The sequence below is a fragment of the Platichthys flesus genome, chromosome 5, assembly GCF_949316205.1.
Source record: "Platichthys flesus chromosome 5, fPlaFle2.1, whole genome shotgun sequence".
NCBI classification, from domain to species: Eukaryota; Metazoa; Chordata; class Actinopteri; order Pleuronectiformes; family Pleuronectidae; genus Platichthys; species Platichthys flesus.
In genome coordinates, this window is record NC_084949.1 from 27,240,770 (window position 1) to 27,252,551 (window position 11,782).

Below are 11,782 nucleotides of genomic sequence, written 5' to 3' on the forward strand. Positions count from 1 at the left end.
TCTCCTCCCACCTCCTCACACCTCCTCACACCTCCTCACACCTCCTCCTTCCTCCTCCTTCCTCCTCCTTCCTCCTCCTCCCTCCTCCTTCCTCCTCCTTCCTTCTCCTTCCTCCTCCTCACACCTCCTCCCACCTCCCCACACTTCCTCGTAACACGACTCCTGCAGCAGCGAAGAATAAAGAAAATAATACACAAAAGAAAGAAGTGCGCAAAGCGAGAGAGCGGTGAGTGGAGCAGGTAAACAAACCTGCTGCTGCCACCCCGGTGAGCTGAGGGGGGGCGGGGCTCTGTTGCAGTGTGCGAGCTGTCAGTGGACAGAACGGGGCAGGTACCACAAACTGTTCTCTTAACACCGTGAGTTCAAATCCACACACCTCAGAGCGGCTGCAGGAGCAACACGCACCGAGGAGAGCGGCGTCCTCTCCCTGGGACCGAAGCAGAGTTACAGGTTCCAAACATGCCGTAAGTTTGGTTTCCTCATTTCTTCTGCGAATGTTTGCTTAGTAAATGTTTTCGGTGAAGCTGAAGGATAATTGGTTCCAGGAGTCACCGCACGCTTCACACTGTTTATCTACTGGAGGTGATTCACACACTGGACGGACAGGTTCTCACATTCAGCTGTTCTCCCTCTCGGCTCTCAGTATCTGTCGTGTGGACCAGAGAAGCTTTCAGGTGTGAACTGCACCGGTAACAGACTCGCAGCTTCTCACCCCGGTGGGTCAGAGGCCCCGAGGCGACCCGGCCCACATGGAGGCCAGCCTGTCCGGCCTGTCCTCACTGAAGGACGAGGACAGGCCGCTCTACATCCAGCCCCACTACAAGGAAACCTACCGCCTGGCCATCTATGCCCTGCTGTGCGGCGGCAAGGAGGCCTACGAGGACTTCCTGCGGGCCGAGCAGATCAGCCACTTCCTGTCCCAGGAGGAGATCTTCTTCATCCTGGAGAATGCAGAGGTGCCGGTGGTGGAGGACGAGGCGGAGGTCACCCGGCCGGGCCCGGACGAGGGCAGCCCCTCCACCTACTTCCCCACGGAGTCGGACGAGGAGGTGCCGGACCTGGACCTGGGCTGGCCCGAGGAGACGCAGGGGGGGGCGGACACCAGCATCAGTCTGCTGTTCCACCCCCCCAGAGAGGACACGCCCACCATCAAGGAGGTGGTCCGCAAACAGATCCAGGAGGCGAGGCAGGTGAGTGGTCAGATACTGTGCACACACACACACACACACACACACACACACACACACACACACACACACACACACACACACACACACACACACACATTAACGAGGGTGAAACCAGACTCTGTCAGGTGTGTGTTAATGTGGAGGTATTATTCTTCATCTTTTATTGCTGCACACACACACACACACATAGTTACACACACAAAGCAGCACAAACACAATGAGAGGCGTTTCTTTTACTCAGAGGAAAATAAATATCACCACACATTTCTCTGCAGTGAACATTGAACAGTGGGCTTGGCTGCACGGTGACACACACACACACACACACACTCACACACACACTCACACACACAGACACACACACACACACACACACACACACACACACAGAGTTGTGCAGCTATTCTTATTGACTTCCATTCATGGTGGACGGTCCAACCAAGGCCTGAATGTAACCACTGCTCACATCTGGAGCTCAGGCCTGATGTGGGTGGTCCCCATGAGGTGAGCTGGTCCTGACAGGGTCAGTGTTTACACAGGGAAAGGTCCCGAAGACGTGATGACAACGAGCTCACACACACACACACACACACCTGACGACATCATTTGTATTGTTTCATTCAGTCGTTGTTATGGAACAGATTCAGACCAGTTTGATTTTATTGTGAAATTCGTTCACAGTTTTCCTCTTGTTGGTTCGTCTCTTCTGAAACAGGGAAGTAAAAGTTATAAATAAGTGAACATGCAATATAAACACAAGGAAATATAAAAAGAATAGATATAATATATAAAAATATGATTTATGATATATACGGTATAAACCTTGATGTTGTGACCAAACTGAAGGAAGTTCACGTCCTGCTGTTTCTGATTCACAGAAAGTAAATCTTTTAAAAAGTTTGTGATTATTTCGCAAGTTGTTGATAGTTTTTAATTTATTCATGAAAAAAGTGTTAAAGGTAAAATGTCTCAACGACTGTTTCCTGAAGTTTTTACTTGAAACTTGTGAAACATTCATTCAGTGAAGAAAAGAGAAAGTTATCTCCTGAGGCCAGTGATTAGTCTGCAGTCCTTTTCCAGATCCTGTCACAGCATGAGATTTAACAAGACTTACACAAAGGTCTACACACACACACACACACACACCTAAACACCTACACACACGCAAATCAGCAGTTAATTGTGAGATTTGTGCAGAAGGCCACGGTAAATTTTCAGAAAGGTTAAGATGAATCATCCGTCGTGTCTCAGCTTGAATCTGTTTGAGGTTCGACTCCACACGTCTCACTGTCTCATGAGCTGCAGATAATAATTCATACATTACTTTGTATGTGTGAGTGTATGTGTGTGTGTGTGTGTGTATCTGTGTGCAGGAGGTGGACTGATATTCTATAGATATCCGTCCTCCTGAAAATGAGTCTGTTGATGTGCTTGTGAACGTGCTCATGTCCAGAGTGGAAGTTATTAGCTGCAGCTACGGGACATTTGTGTTCATGAGGATGTTTCAATGTTAAATCCTGGTTTGGGTTCATAGTGATTATTAGATAATAATAAAAGTTCTGGAAACAAAGTGACAAGAGGCGTAAACTCACATTCAACTAGAAGAAAGAGGAAAAGGATTCTGGATCTGCCCCCTGATCTAGATCCAGATCCAGACCACTTCCTTCCAACAGGTCTCGTAGAAATCCTTCCAGTAGTTTAAAGACCACCTGAAGATTGAAAAACCTTGTTCTGTGTGTAAAAGTGTGTCCACGTGTCCACTGTGTCTCCAGATTGTTGCCATATCGATGGACGTCTTCACCGATGTGGACATCTTCAAAGAGATCGTCAGTGCCACGCTGCGGGGGGTGGTGGTCTACATCCTCCTGGATGAGTCTCAGTTCAGGAGCTTCCTCACCATGTCGCACAGGGTGGGCGTCAACATCCAGGACCTCAAGGTGAGACACACACGTCTCCGTGACATTCCAGAGCAGCGGAGGGGGGGGGGGGGACGTACAGGGACGACAACGTGCAGTGGACACAGGCTGCACATGAAGAGACTCAACAACAACACTTCAGTCAAACATTGCAGCATTAGGACAGGTTTAGTGTTTGACGGCTAGGCTGCAACTTAATCACCCCCCCCCCCGTATAATTACACAGGAACGATGGGAGTGATGAGCAAATACTTGTGACCCCCCCCCCATTGGAGCCTACAGGTGGATGCTGGGGTGGTGGAGGGGCTGAAGCAACTGGTGGCAATACTGCAGCAGCAGTGGGAGCAAAGGGGATGATGGGAAATGTCTGTCTGGTTAAACAGACCAGCTATCTGTGCATTTCTTGAGAAATCCATTAAAATGTGAAATACACATCTTGCAGTCTTATGTTTTAGATTATTGGACAAACTAGAGGTTTGTAGGTCGTCTGGAAGTTTGTTCAGAGACAGATCTACGTCTCCTCCAGTCGTGAGTTTGCAGATTCTCATTCCCTGAACGTCTCCAGGTGAAGCGTCGCCCCTGCGTTGACCTTTCTTCTATTGACAGGAGCGTTTAGTGGATTAAGTCTGACATTTGCTCCACACCTTCGTGGAAACATGTCTCCTGCACGTCTGCCTGTCATTAGCATGTGAGGCGGCTGCAGCCGTGGGACACATCTGTGAGCGCGGCTGGATTTTCCTGTTGAGCTGCATCAGGACGACGTTTGAAAAGTCAAACAACGAGTCGACAGATCACGAGCTTCATGATCTGACTGCGAGTGAAACACAGCAGCAACACTGAGACACAGGTTGGATCCTGTTGAGAGTGAGGGGGTGTGTTTGTGTGTGTGTGTGTGTGTGTATGTGTGTGTGTATGTGTGCTTTTATATGGGTGTGTTGAAGCTGCTGGCAATAGAAATGGAAATAAAAACTACCGCTCTACTTTGTTTGATGTAGAATTTAATTATTAAAATGCTAATCTACTTTCAAATGGAAATGTTCAAACCCTCTGGAATATTTGTGTTTGTCTAAATTCTGCAGCCACAGAAACAAGGACACTCGGATATTTGTCTCATTAAAGAGCCGGAGTTAGAAAACCGACAGTTTATAATAATATGATGATGATGATGATGATTGTGATGATGATGATGATGATGATGATGATGATGATGATGATGATGATGATGATGATGCAACATTAAAAAAAGGATAAAACTGGACATTTAAGGGTTAAATGAACAAGCTCCTCACTGGCGGCCACATGAGGCTGTAAAGGTCATTACACATTTACTGGAGTGCAGAGGCAAACTGAAGCTGGATGGTTTTGTGGTTCTTTGACTTCAGTTATAATCATCGACTATTTCTAAAAAATGGACATAAACTCCGGTTCTGCAAATTATAACCAATGGGAGTGGGCCTGAAACCTGCATTCTCTTGAAAGACCAGGAGAGGGCGACTCCACTGGTTGAATAAAATAAGTCCTTAAACATTTTACAAATGAATTTGTGTCTCAAAGCACTTTATGTTCAAAGTGCTGCTCGGTTAAAACTAACTTCTCTCTCTGTTTGTCCCTCAGAACATTCGGGTTCGGACAGTCCAGGGCCAGCAGTACCAGTGTCAGTCGGGGGTCAAGTTTCATGGAGTTCTGGAGCAGAAGTTTATTCTGGTGGACTGCAGAACAGTTTTATATGGAACTTACAGGTAAGTCAGTTCTGATCTTCCCTCGGAGAGAGACCAGGACACCGGCCGTCCCTCCGTCTGTCTACGTTTCTGTTGACTCTACCTCCTCTTTCAGCTTCACGTGGTCCTATGAGAAGATCAACCTCAGCATGGTCCTGGTGGTAACCGGTCAGCTGGTCTGCTCCTACGACGAGGAGTTCCGCCGACTGTACGCTCGCTCCACGGTTCCTCCCGTCCTGTCCAGGGAGAAAATATCTGTCCCCTACCTGAGGGACTCCGTGGCCCTGAAGAGTCCAAACTCCAGCCAACTGTCCCTCCACCAACTTCACATGAACCCCAGACTGATGCACGGCATCAGAAGCCCTCCGGATGATAGGTTTAATAACCCCCCCCTGACCAGGGGCCTGAGCATGCAGGACCGGCTGCACCAGTCCCACTGTCCTGACATGGGGAATCTGGTGCGGGGACACAGTTATGGTGAACTGCAGAAGTTACACTCCATGAATCGTCTGAGGATGGGGACCAGGGACCTTGGAATACCGGACAGGACCGGATCGAACCTGATGCCAACAAACAGGTTGTCTCAGCAGCAGCTGCGGCATCACACTCGTTACGGTGCAGATCAGAATCTGATACCGTTCAACTCGGAAACGTCACTGCACAAGTGGAAGATCGACTCGTACTTCAACGAGAGCGATTTGCCTCCAGATGCATCATATGACGCCATCTCTCCCATGACCTCCCCATACAGCAGCCACACGGGCTTGAACGAGCTGCAGTCACAGGTGATTCACAACCGGTCGAGGGACATTAAGTCCAGGATGGAAGAAATGAGGCAGAAGAGGCTCAGTTTGCAGGAATATGCTAATTTGAGGCAGAGCCAAGAAAGCTTGAAGTTGATGTATCCCAGTCTAGAGAGACCGAAGTTTGGGTCTTCGTTGAGAAATCTGGACAAGATGCAGAGCGTGGCCGAATCAGAGCCACATGCACAAAATGGTGCTGACATGGAATCAACCAACCAGAAAATCAATGTCCCAAGTAAGGAAGGCGACAAAAGACAGACACTGCATACGTATGACTGGCGTGAGCCTCTGACCAGAACAGTGTCAGCTGCTGAGTTAGACGTGAAGCTGAACGATCCTTCACTCAAACCCTCTCATGTGCAGTCCAGCAGTATCCAGCACTTAAGAGCCATGGAGTCTTTGATTGAGATCCCTGAAGAAAAAGACAGTTCAAACTCTCGTGTCAACACTTCGGACAAAGTTGTGCTCGACAACAGAAATGAGGAAATAGTTGTTCCAGAAGTAAACCCTGTGAAATCAAGCTCAGCTGAAGAGCCACAACGTCGGGAGGAAGCCAGAGGAAGTCACGGTTCTATCGGTAAAGTAGCCAACAGTTCTAAATCTTTGAAAGAAAGAAAGAAATCAGTAGAAAGCATTCCAAAGATATTGAACACATCTTCGGGGTCTCAGCCTGCAGTGGAGGGCAAGAGCAGTCACACGGAAAAACGACGAGAGGAGCCGACGCTGCAGAGGAAGAATTCCGTGAGGATGAAAGTGCAATCGTTGCTTTCATCTGACGAAAAGAAAGCCTCCAAAAAAGAGGAGAAGTCTCTCCAGAGGAAGGCCTCGCTGAGGTCGCAGAATCCCTCAGGACCGAGCCAGCCCCTCAGGGCGGACCATTCCCAGGGGTCCTCCGCCGGGCAAATAACAAAGAAAGGTCAGTCGCCCAGTGTCTCCAGGTCGCAGCAGGCCAGTAGTCCAACTGACGCCGAGAGGAATAAATCTGCATTCGCAAGATTATCTCCTCAACGTTCCAGCAAGAGAAAGACGAACCCTGCAGCAGAGCAGGATCGGGGCTCCAGGAGCACCCTGAGCGACGAGGGGGCCACCGTCTTTCAGACCAGGAGAGAGAAAGCCTACAGCCGATACGAGTACCTGCTCAGCACCGAGAGCAGGACCACGAGCATGTTTCCCTCCGACAAAGACAGAGGCACGAGTCCCGTTCATGGACGGCCTGACTCAGGATACTCAATGTACCAGACGCAAAGCGGCTCTGAAAACAAATTGGGAAAATTCATGCAGCGAGTAGGAAATCTTATAGGCAAGAGTAAGTAGAGATGCAGGAGGAGTGAAGGCAGGAAGGAAGGCAACATCTGTGAGGGTTCATTACTGGATCTGGTTTTGCCTCCGACACAGACTGGATATGAATCTCTGATGTTTTTCATAAAGCGGGTCAGAGCTTACGTGGGAAAGTGTTTATCACGGAGGTTAAAACACAAGATGTTCTGGTACAAAGTGTTTCTTTATGACCCTGGAATCAGTGTCACATTGGAAGTTATTTATTCATAATGTTAAAGGAGACATATTCAGGTTGATCTTTTTGAATTTCCTCTAATGTACAGAAAACACCATTTTAACTTCGGAGAACTTTTACATTCACAAAAACAATCACTGGAGGATAGAAACACTGGACAAACATCATGAATACGACAGCAGCGCTTCTAGATTGTAAAGAAATATTAACAATACTCTATATTAATTGTGTCTGTTATTTAATAATGTTTAGTTTATGTAGGAATCTGGTGAAATTCTGTATTTCTACAAGTCTAAAAAACAACAAAAATGTGGCTCCAGAACATCCAATAACTGGAACTTTAGTTTTACTGAATTTTTTCTGTTAAACGAATCTTTCTACTGATGTGTGTGTTGGATTCCAACATCGAATGCAACAATGTCTTGATTTACATGTGTTCAAATATAAAGTACCAGGTGGAAAAAGCTCAGATCTTTAAGACACCGTGTTTCTCACGCACACTTTATCATCTGCAGATTTTCACTTGACTGTTTCATTTCACATCAGAAAACCAAAGTGTTGAACTGACTTCAAATGGAGGAAGGGCTTTCTAACTTCAGGACAGTGCCTCTTACGTCGTATTTTTATGATATTGGTTGAATGTTGTACTTAATAACTTTTATGTAAACACCAGTTTGCACACACACACACACAAACTGCAGACCAACACTTTGTGCATTTGGGATATATTTTCCTTTATTTCGAAATGACTCTGAAAAATATCTATGATCTAGTGATAATAATTGTACATCAACATTGTATATAAAATAAACAACTTTTATATTCAAGCTGTAGTTTCTCATGCTTTTATTTGTGTGGAAGGAGGAACTGTGTTTCCAATAGAGAAGCTTCTTTAAATAAAATACTCCAGGCACTTGTTCCTCTCATCATCCAGTTCTTGGGTCTCAATCTCAAACTTTTTCATGGCGATGAAATACTGAACGAACGGTTCTCCGAGTGTGCTGCGGATCACGTGATCGTCCCCCAGCGCCTCCAGAGCCTCGTCCAGCTTCACGGGGATGGAGAATTCCTTCTGCTGACAAGGGGCTTTGTTCAGGCCGCTCTCGATGTTCAGGTTCCGCCTGATGCCGTCCAGTCCCGCAGCCACTGTGGCGGCCAGCACGATGTAAGGGTTGGCCATGGCCGAGCCCAGCTTGTTGTCGATGTGCGTCTCTCTACCGCCGTGACATTTGATGTTGAAGGAGCTGCTGTTATCGTTGCTGCCACAGGTGGCGTACAGCATCCGCTTCGGGTCTTTGATTGTCTTGGCGATGTGGTTGCGGCAGCCGAGGCCGGGCGACATCAGGCAGCTCAGGGCGGCAGAGTGGGTGAGCAGCCCGGCCAACCACTTCCTGCCGATCTCAGACAGCTCGCCTGCCTTCTCCCCGCTCTGGAAGAGGCTACGCCGCCCATTAGCATCCCACAAGCTGTGAGAGAGCACCCCCGCATTGTACAGGCCGTCATCTGTGAAGAAGCTGGCGATGTAGCTGTGTTTACGAGCCATTTCTTTGATGCCGGTGCGGAAGGTGAAGGCGGTGTCTGCTGCCGCGATACCAAATTCTGGCCTGAGATTGATCTCCATCTGGCCGGGCCCGCTGGCAGAGGCGGTGCTGTCTATGTCTGCGCCCATGCAGTACATGCTGTCCACCAGCTGCTGGAAGAAAGGCAGGTCGTGGTTGCTCAGCAGGGTGGTAGCCGGGAACAGGAGCGTCTTCGGTCCGATCCGGTCAGGTGCTCCCAGGACGCAACATTCGTAGGTGAAGGAGGAGTGCAGCGAGAATCCCAGCGTCTGGAGCTGGGCGAGGAGCTGCTTGGCGATGAGGCGAGGTGAAGTGCGAAGGGGGTTTCCTGTTACCGTGCAGGGGTCACAGATGACCCGGGCTGTCTGCTCGGCCCAGGGTAGGACCCTGAAGGTCGAGAGGTCAGGGATCAGAAGGATATCACTGTTGAAGTTGGCAGTGTTGGCGTTGTCCACTTCATTGCTCTGAGGACTCAGGGTTAGCTCCAAGTAACTCCTCGGCATCGGAACCCCATACACGGCTTTCTCCTGTCGATACAACATGTACGTTAAAGGAGAATGCTAACATATATTTAGTTTGATTAATGAGAAGATCAATGCCAATGTCATGTTTGTGTCAAATTCAGAGGAACTGCTGGGAGATGCTTAGCCTCGCCTAAAGACCATAGGTAGGTAGGTAAATGATTAGGTAGTGAGTAGGTGGGTAAATAAGCAGTTGGGTAGGTAGGTAGGTAGGTAGGCAGGAGGGCAGGTAGGTAGGTAGGTAGGTAGGTAGGTAGGTAGGTAGGTAGGTAGGTTGGTAGGTTTCCATACGTGGAAGAAGCGAACAGGCACTGTCTTGGACCTGGACACCCCGTGGAGATCTGTGGCCTCGAATCGGACAAAGTTGATGTTCTCTCGTGCGATCTGCTGCTTGATCTGCTCCATGTCTGCAATGAACCTCTGGTTACCAGAGAACTCGACCGTCTCGTTCCCGTTATCTGTAGAAAACAGTTTGAAATATCTGCAAAAACATGTGACTACCATTGATTCAAGAACTAAGCCTAAGAAAAACATCCACAAATCCATGTTTTCTCCAGTGGTGTCAGGACGACTTTGGTCAAATCCGAGATCAGCTCTGATTGAACCAGTCGATACCGATTAAACAGAATTTGTTCAATAAGTTGTCTCAGCCAATAAACTGATCAGCCATCATTAGGTTATTGGATGATATGTTTTCGACAAGTAAAAGTAAATTGAAGCAAAGAAACCCTTGAGGTGAAAATCAACATGGAAATAGGCCATAAATTGTAATTTAAACTAAATGTAGAAATAATGAGTTTGTTTAGGATGAAAAGATCCTTCTCCTCTCAGTTCTGAAGACGGCAAAAGTCCATTACACAGCCGGCTTTGCGTCAAATTCATACTTAGAAAGGTCCGGGGAAAAATAAAGAAAACACAAAAAAATGGTTAAAGAAATCGACAGCTCAGTTAAAACAGGAGAATGAGACAAATTTCGTATTTTAAATAGATTCAAGATGGAGACCGGACTTTTAACAGTCTTTGATCTGAGATGTCTTACCTGCTAGATTTTTTCTTTGTAAGAGAAATGATTTCTGGATTTGGGAGGAAATAACTCAAAGCTTCACCGACCTGAATGAGAAGCTCCAGTCTCTTCCCAGGAGCCACCTCTTGCATGTGAGTGTGCACTGACGCCCGGCTGCCTATTTGTGTTCCCATCTGACCTGAACGAGCTGGATGAATCCATGCTGGAAGGCAGCTGAATAGATGTGCTCTCTCTGGACCTGGGCCCCCTTCTGGAAGCATCAGACTGGGGTTTGAAGGTGCTCAACACCCTGTGGGGGTTTCCATCTTCCTGCCGTACATCAGGGCGTCCACCACCGTCTCTAACGCTCCTGCTTCCATGGAGGTACGTATAGGGACTCCCCGGCTTCCCATCGTCTCTCACCCGGATGCTCAGCAGAGGACTGTCCCTCAGGATGGTCTTCAGCTCCTCCATGGTCTGCCTGGGGACACCCATTTCACTGTAGGACACCCGGGGGTGAGACGACCCCTCCCCGGACCAGTCGTCCCCAGCTGAGGCTTCATCCATTCTGCGCTGAGCGACCCGCTCTGGGGGCCTGAGAGGCAGGGGGCCAATTGAGATGACGGTGGGGGTGTCTGGAGGTTTGGGGGGGCTGGCAGGGGAGTGGATGATGGATGGACCTCCTCCTCTGCTGTTCCAATCCACAGGAGGCACATGTCTCCCAGTCACCCTCACTCCCTTCCTGCTGCTCATCCCTGTGCCGTCTATCTGGTCTTTGCTTCTTCTCTCGTCCTCCTGGAAAACACGAGTCCGTCACATGAACGTTAAGAGACGAGATCAAATCTGGAAAAATACTGATTCAAAGTTAAACTTCAAAGACATTAAAAAACAAAATGACAGAGCCACTCGGAAAAAATGTTTGTTAAAAGCTAAACTTTTTTGCTGAAATAGAATTAAAATCAAGAAGTTAGATTTTGAATTGTTACCTTGAAATCCTCAGAGTCATTCATTTCTTTGTTTGAACTCTTTCATGAACAGTGATTTGGAGATTTGAGGGCCCTCATGTGAGGACAGAGCTTCTCTGACACATTAATTTTTATAGACAATTGGTACAATGGTGACGGATTAGAAAATTCTTTCTCGCCCCCAGCAGCCGCGGGAGTCTGGCTGGAGCCGCCGGCCGCTGGTGGACCCAGAGCCCCGGAGGTGCCAGCTCATTGGCTGCCGGACAATTCAGAGTCGCTTTTGTGCTCCTGCAAAGTGAGAGTGCAGAGCTCAGCAGCTCTGTTTGTGCTTCCAGAAAGATACAGAGCAGAAGTATTTATTCTAGAGAGATAAAAAAAAAAAAACACAAACTACCAGGAGCAGACAATGGCTGCTGAGAATCACTCCGTCTACAAATCACCGAGAACATGAACCTATTTAAATGTGTTTTCTTCACTAAATACAACATCATACATATAAACAGCTCCCTACAAGTTATATTAGGTTTTAAGTTTTGGTCAGTAAAAGAAACTCCAGCCCACATGGTCAGTTCATCAGCTGACAGAGCCAGCATG

General features: G+C 47.9%; 2 protein-coding genes across 4 annotated transcripts; one reads left to right on the forward strand and one right to left on the reverse strand.

Moving 5' to 3' along the window:
- Nucleotides 1-302: 302 nt before the first annotated feature.
- Nucleotides 303-7,759, forward strand: LOC133954001 (protein FAM83B-like). Of its 2 annotated transcripts, XM_062388238.1 has the most exons (5): nucleotides 303-464; nucleotides 644-1,190; nucleotides 2,963-3,127; nucleotides 4,721-4,845; nucleotides 4,940-7,759. In XM_062388238.1, exons 2-5 carry the CDS (start codon nucleotides 750-752, stop codon nucleotides 6,939-6,941), a joined length of 2,733 nt encoding a protein of 910 aa, XP_062244222.1. In that variant the 5' UTR covers nucleotides 303-464; nucleotides 644-749; the 3' UTR covers nucleotides 6,942-7,759. The 2 variants fall into 2 exon arrangements, with proteins under 2 accessions (XP_062244222.1, XP_062244223.1); XM_062388239.1 differs by having other exon boundaries at nucleotides 303-1,190.
- A 120-nt stretch (nucleotides 7,760-7,879) lies between these two features.
- On the reverse strand, nucleotides 7,880-11,334 carry lgsn (lengsin, lens protein with glutamine synthetase domain). 2 transcript variants are annotated; one of them, XM_062388275.1, is made up of 4 exons: nucleotides 11,210-11,252; nucleotides 10,331-11,066; nucleotides 9,512-9,678; nucleotides 7,880-9,226 (listed from the first exon to the last, which is right to left on the reverse strand). In XM_062388275.1, the coding sequence occupies exons 2-4, from the start codon at nucleotides 10,974-10,976 to the stop codon at nucleotides 8,033-8,035; spliced, it is 2,007 nt and encodes a 668-aa protein (XP_062244259.1). In that variant the 5' UTR covers nucleotides 10,977-11,066; nucleotides 11,210-11,252; the 3' UTR covers nucleotides 7,880-8,032. The 2 variants fall into 2 exon arrangements, with proteins under 2 accessions (XP_062244259.1, XP_062244258.1); XM_062388274.1 differs by having other exon boundaries at nucleotides 7,881-9,226; nucleotides 10,331-11,018; nucleotides 11,210-11,334.
- Between the last annotated feature and the right edge of the window lie 448 nt (nucleotides 11,335-11,782).

Bases quoted from the DNA above. Each gene is read 5' to 3' on its own strand.
- LOC133954001 (XM_062388239.1), top strand. From the start codon at position 750: ATGGAGGCCAGCCTGTCCGGCCTGTCCTCACTGAAGGACGAGGACAGG. The intron at 1,191-2,962 runs GTGAGTGGTCAG...CTGTGTCTCCAG, and splicing joins AGATCCAGGAGGCGAGGCAG to ATTGTTGCCATATCGATGGA. The intron at 4,846-4,939 runs GTAAGTCAGTTC...CTCCTCTTTCAG, and splicing joins GTTTTATATGGAACTTACAG to CTTCACGTGGTCCTATGAGA.
- lgsn (XM_062388274.1), bottom strand. From the start codon at position 11,233: ATGAATGACTCTGAGGATTTCAAG. The intron at 11,019-11,209 runs GTAACAATTCAA...CGTGTTTTCCAG, and splicing joins ATGACTCTGAGGATTTCAAG to GAGGACGAGAGAAGAAGCAA. The intron at 9,679-10,330 runs GTCGGTGAAGCT...TGTTTTCTACAG, and splicing joins GACTGGAGCTTCTCATTCAG to ATAACGGGAACGAGACGGTC.